General features: G+C 45.2%; 1 protein-coding gene across 2 annotated transcripts in view; it reads right to left on the bottom strand.

Moving 5' to 3' along the window:
- Glcci1 (glucocorticoid induced 1) overlaps positions 1–5,858 on the bottom strand; it is an 83,532-nt gene extending 77,674 nt beyond the window's left edge. Inside the window, exon 1 of one of the 2 annotated variants that reach the window (XM_013352453.2) lies at positions 5,791–5,858. In XM_013352453.2, coding sequence (XP_013207907.1) covers positions 5,791–5,824 — 34 coding nt within the window. In that variant the 5' untranslated portion in view covers positions 5,825–5,858. The remainder of the gene's footprint in view (positions 1–5,790) is intronic. The other variant, XM_026787553.1, reaches the window with a different exon arrangement.
- Between the last annotated feature and the right edge of the window lie 636 nt (positions 5,859–6,494).

Genomic DNA, 6,494 nt, shown 5'->3' with positions numbered 1-6,494 from the left:
AGTTCGAGACCAGCCTGGTCTACAGAGCTAGTTCCAGGACAGGCTCCAAAGCCACAGAGAAACCCTGTCTCGAAAAACCAAAAAAAAAAAGAAACAGGGAAAGTAAGATATTCAGAAAGACAGGTAAAAAGCCCTGAGGCAAAACATGGATGTAGAGAAACAGGTTAAATTATAAGAGCTAGTGGGACAAGCATAATATAAGGCTAAACATTCATAACTAATAAGAAGTCTCTGAGTCATTATTTGGGAGGTGGCTGGTGATTCAAAAGACACTTACAGTGAGCTTTCAGTAAGCCCCAGCTCTTAGGAAACAGGGTTGTCCTGCATCACAAAGACTTTGATAAAAAGCATGGGAACAGCCTAGAAACCAATAAAAAAGAAATCTTATGATCTTGTCTCAGAAGACTGCACTAAAGCAGAGAGAGAGAGACGGCAGGGGGCAGGGTGGGGGAACCTGTTGTTCTTAAAGATCTAGGTTCAGTTTCCAAGCACTCACATGGTAGCTTACAACCACACATAACTCCATTTTCAGAGGATCATAACCCTACTTCTGACCTCTGCAGGTACCAGGCACACACATGGTGCACATACATACAGGTAGGCAAAACACTGATATATATGTATATAAGAGTGAAATGAATAAATCTAAGACAGAATTTAAAGAAAGAGTAATAACGTAAATATGATAAAGTCCATTATATACATATATAGAAGTGTTACAGCGAAATCCCTCTGCAAATTAATATCTGCTAATAAAAGGAAACAAAATTATTCTATTAAAGGCATAGTTTGGGTAAACACAGAAACATGCCTTAGGGCCCAGTGGATCCCCACCAGTCCTGATCCTACACCAACGTTTAACCATTTTTCACACACTTGGTCAAACTCAACTCATTGAGCGTTCTCTACTGTTGAAATCTAAGACACTTGCCGGGTATGTCCTCTTCTTTAAGTGCGACTGCCCGGTACCTTCACAGATTTTTTTCCTCTATGTGTCTACAGGAACTGGACTGTACTCTCTACTTTCTTCTCTGTCACCCATCTTCCTGTTAATACTGTGAAATACGGACAACTCTTAAATCCATTTCTCCAGGCCAGAATCCTCCAAATTCAAAATTCATACATCAAATGACCTCCATGAACGTGAAATCTTCATGAATGCCTCAACGAAATATGTTCACAATGAAAACAAGTTCTTAACTCCCTTATTCCTACTTCCTCCCAACAACCCTAAAGACTTCTGTCTTCGTTTTCCCCCGATTTCTATAAATAGTGTTACTATCTTTCCATTCATTAAAATTAGAAACCTGGACCATATTCTGGGATGGTCACCTCCCTCACTCCCCATCTCCAGCCCCGCAGCCCAGCTCGATCACGCATCGGTACCTACTCCACCCACTTCCATCGCTTCTGCAACTACATCAATCTGAAATGTCGCCATCTCTTCTAAGTGCTTGTTACAATTGTTCAACTGCACTTCCCTATTTTTCCTAGGTATCAGTTATCAGTCAAAGTACCCTAGAAAGTGTGCTGGACAACATCTTCCAGTAACTTCTCAGTGAAATCCAGGTTCCCTACCAGTTCAGAAAGCCTGGCCTGTTCTGCCTCCTGCCTCCTCCCCACCTCATCTTGCTCTGCTGCGGGGCTCCAGCCACATGGCTTCCTTTCACTTCCTCCGAAACACCTCGGCGAGCCCCTGCACAGGTGTGTCCTCGGCCTACTCAGATCCCGAGCACCTCCTTCACATGTTTCAGGTTTCAAAGGGCAGATATCTAAAATGTCATTTCTGAGTTCTCACTTGTCACTAATAATTCGTCATGAAGTCACTTTGTTTCCACCATAGGACTCATTACTGGTGATAAACATGCATTTCTCTGCTTCCCCATGAGATTGTAAAGTCCCCCGGTGCAGAGACCTTGCCTTTCCCATTCATTAGCTGGTCACTGAACACTTACACGGAGAATAAAATACAGCAGGTGCCGGTAATTACTGACTGCAATTTCACTGGTTGTTGATAATTTCCTAGTTCCTTATTAACATGTCGACGTACTGCACTTTCGGGGGGGGGGGGAGAATATCATACTGTCTTCTGCTAAGCTACTCCTGGTTCGGCTCTCTGAGTCAGTGTGTTAAAGTGCGCATTGTGGTGACAAGGACTTGTGAAGATCCCCTAGAAGGAGGGGACATGAGCTCATTGTTTCGGACATTTCAGTCTAAAGTCAGGGAGGTCCATTGCCTTGTCCAGAAGCCAGCAGCATATCATGGAAGGTGAGGCATGACGGAGCGGAGCTGCTCAGTCCAAGAAGCAGAGACACATACAATGTCAGGGCACAAGATGTGTTTCTGCATGATAGCATATCCTCAAAGACTAACCAAATGATCCTCTTTACTAACTCCTAAAATTGCCATCATATTATGATGATCTCGAGAAATTAATACATTGGTTAGCTTCAAGTCCTCAGGATCCAGTCTCTTCCCAAAAGCTATCAGCTGGTAAACAAGCCCTCAACACATGAACCCTTGGGGACATCCCAAATTCAAACCGTATCAGTAGGCTTGTGCTTTTGCATCACATGGTCACTTTTGATGAAGATTTTAGAAGGACGGGGTGGTTAACAATGGCATATGATTTTGGACAGGTATTATTATTTTACTGGGGAAATGTGAGCAAACATCTATTCTCCCCTGATACTGTGCTAACCATAAACCAAAGTAATGATTCCACACAGCTTTAGATGGTGAACCAATATATTTAATTGAGGTTGCTTATCCTCAGAAGGGTGAGCATCTTATAAAAAAGCCACCCGCCAAAGAACATTGGCCTACTCCACACCAGGAGCTGTTGATGAGTATTGTTTATCACCTTGTAAGCCTTCCCTCCCCTGCACAAGGGAATGCCAATGGCTCAGTCTTCTAAGGGTCTCAAGGCTGCCCCGACTTCAAGGAGGCAATGGCAAAAGTTTTAACAAGTTCCCTTGCAGACTATTATGATCAGGCAAATCCGGGAAACAGTAGTTTGGAAATAAATATAAATTTCCCAGGCATTATTGTAGGCCCCAAATATTTTCTCTTTCTCAGTGAATTGCAGATAAACACTGATATATGCCATCAAGTCATGAAAGTTCCCAAAAGAAAGCTGCCAAGGTTCTACCTGACTTCCTACAGAATAATCTAAGCGGTCTGGCATTTTCTGTAACTGGCATCCAATCATATGGCTCCAAATAAGCTAGAGTGATGTTCAAAATGTAAATGAGAGTAAAACTGTATCTTTAATCTTTTTTATTTTATGACTTTGGGTGTTTGGCTTGCATGTATGTCTGTAACACATGTATGCACGGGGCCCTGTGAAGTCAGAAGAGGAAGTTGGATTTCTTGGGACTGGAGTTATAAACAGGTATGAGCCACCATGGACTCAACAGAGTCCTCTGCATGAGCAGCCAGGGCTCTTAACTGCCCATCTACCTCTCCAGCCCCAGCAGGACAGATATATCTTAATTACAGAGAATTTCACTGAGAAACAGGTAAATGGGCCGGACTTGCCAGCAGCTATTATTTGTAATAGGATAATGACTCCAATGTTTTAAAAGGCATTCTGTTTCTAGTTTGCTTACATCCCAGATTAGTAAACTAAGTATAATAAAATCTAAGGCTGTCACTTTGTCTCTTTGTCTCAACCACTCTAGCGGCCAGGGTGCTGAGGGGAGAGCGAGTCTGTAAAAAAAAAAAAAAAAAAAAAAAAAAAAAAAAAAAAAAAAAAAAAAAACCTTTTCTCCCTTCAGAAAGAGTGTCTTGGCTCAATGTATAACAATGGTAGCCTGGTCCCTTTCTGGGACAACAGAGCCACTGATTTTCCCAAGTTTTCTTCCTTTGTAGCTTGCCTTGACCAGCAGTCCTAAAGCGGTGCTAAATCAATATTAGCTGCTATTTCCCCATAAGCAGGAAGGGAGAAAACCCTGATCCCATGAGCAAACTCAACCCTTCCTGGCTGCATTTAAAGTAAGATGGCTTGTATTATACCATTTGGGAGGATAATCTCTTTTTGTCTTAATAAATCTTATGCCACTTCAATTTGTATTAACTAGATATACTGGACTCAGTAGTCAGAACAAAATTCCACTGACTCTAGACTCCCCACCAGCATCCTCACATCCTGCCTTCCTCCTTCTTCCCACCCCAACCACGGCGTATGTTCCAACTCCCCCGCTTCCTTCTGGTACCACTTACTTATGGACGGGGTAGCTGAGTTTACACACCATCTCTAATTGCTCGCCTTGGGTGGAGCCGTGTCTACAGAAGCTTTAGTTTTGCCACAGCACCATTACTCAACCAAGTATTTGCACAAGTATCACTTAATAACGCAAAAACAAACAAGGTCCTTAAAGTGACTGAGGAGAGAGGTCTGAGCTACCTGCCTCTCTTCCTCGAGGACCAACCTTCCTAAACTTGTTCTTAGAAAACTCTCAAGGGGGAACTTGGAGGAAAATCAGAGCACAGGTACACTGAGCCAGGGCTAAGCTGCCTATCCCCTTGAAAGGATTAGTCCCTTTGTTCATTTTCAAAGGAACGTGTGACTTCTCTCAGCACTTCTCAGTCATGGCTTTTCAGAGGATAGCTATGCATTTCATGTTTCCATAAATATTACACACGTATGTGCAGCGCTTAGACACAGGTGTAAGCTGAAACTATTCAAACATTCAAAGTGCCACAGTTCTAAGTAACTTCTCCCCCTTCCGCCGCCTCCCCCAGGCCCCCTCTCCTGGATCTTCTAGGGACCGCATGGCATTCTTTACACGCTTTCAAATCTATGGTGCTTTTTTTTTTATCACACGTCTATGGAGTAGTTAGACTATGAACAGTCTCTTCCTTTTACAGTTGGGGAGCCAGACCTACAACCTTGGCTGAGGTCACAGTATGCAGGAGAATGGCTGAGACACAGAAACCAGGTCTCCCTGACCTAACCCAGTGGTTTCCCTTCGCTTAAACTGTCTGTAGCAAGACTCAGGGCACCGATCCCTGAGGCGGGCAGGGGCGTGAGCTTTTCCCTTTTGGTCTCTGATGACCTATGACTTAATAACAGATGGATAAGAGGACACTTGGTGACCAGAAGATTGATTACCTACATTCAAGGCAACCCAGAAGCTCGCCCTGATTAAAGGCGGTCCTCATGCTTTAGGCCTATGAAAACACAAACAAAAAAGCTGAGTGTGGTGATCACTGTTCAGTTGGAGCCTCTGGCTTCCCCTCCAGGGTCTTGAAAGACCCATTCCTGGCTCTTCCTCTTTCTGAACCAGCGGCCAGAGAGTCTCCGAACAAAGGGAAGGTGTCATGAATTCTTGGTGGCTATTAGAGCTTCCTCCCCTGAAGTTGCCAGTGGCCCTAGTCCCTGCCTAAGTGCCCAGTTTTTGACCATGCTTGGGCAAAAACCCAGCTTGTAGCAGACACGTCAGCACCCTTACCCGCAATCTATAAAACCTTCCCTCCCTGGCCTGGCCTCACCACTTCCCTGTCCTCAATCTCTGGGACTGGAGAACCCACCTGAGAGTTTCTTTGCTCAATAAACCTGCTATTAGATTTTTTTTTTCAGTTTGATTTGATCTTATTATGGGAGGAGGGCAGAAAGCCTATTAATCACATAGCTTGCTTTTGACTTCGCTCCTCGGTATCCCCCCTCACAGATGCCTTTCAGACACGGTAATTACAGATCCCAGAGCCAATGCCTGCAGATGCAGAGGCACTGAGCTGCCACTCTAAGATCCACGCAAGCATGAAGCAATGGGGAATGGTACTTACCCTGGAAGAAAGCTGCAGTTTTCATTCCATTCATTGGGTCGCTTGTGTGTTCTACTACATGGATATATCCTCTTGACCTGTGGAAGTGTATATAAATACATTTGCCTCGAGAACTTTAAAAAAAAAAAGGCAAAGTTCATGTGTTATGGTTTTGGTCCCTTTAAGAGACAAGCCACACCCATTCCCCTCCCCATCTGCTGAGGCAGGCTGATCTTCAGCTTCCAGCCTGAGCTCGTTCTCTTTTCCATCTTCCTCTCGGAGAGGCAGCTTCGCTTCTGCCTCTCTCCCCACTTCTCTGCTTCCCCCCTTCTCTGTCTCTTTCTCCTCTCTCTCTCTCTCTCTCTCTCTCTCTCTCTCTCTCTCTCTCTCTCTCTCTCTCTCTCTCTCTCTCTCTCCCCCTTCACCCTTCCTCCTCCATAACCCCCTGAATAAACATTCAACCTCACCCTGCATGTCGTGTCTATCCATGTTTCTGTCTTCTGCCCACCCGCCATGTGTCTCCCTGCCTGGAACCAGCCATTGCTCGGGGACCAGCAGCCGTCTCTGCCTGGGACTGGCTGCTCCCAGAGCCCGCTGTCTGCCGCCACATGGCCCGCCACCACCACCACCACCGCTCAGGCCACCCGCTCCTGGACCAGCAGCCATTTCTGCCTGGGACTGGCTGCTCCCAGGGCCCGCTGCCTGCCACCACATGGCCGGCTACC

This window comes from Microtus ochrogaster, linkage group LG10 (genome assembly GCF_000317375.1).
Source record: "Microtus ochrogaster isolate Prairie Vole_2 linkage group LG10, MicOch1.0, whole genome shotgun sequence".
Taxonomy (NCBI): Eukaryota; Metazoa; Chordata; class Mammalia; order Rodentia; family Cricetidae; genus Microtus; species Microtus ochrogaster.
This window is presented reverse-complemented; position numbering and strand designations above follow the sequence as displayed.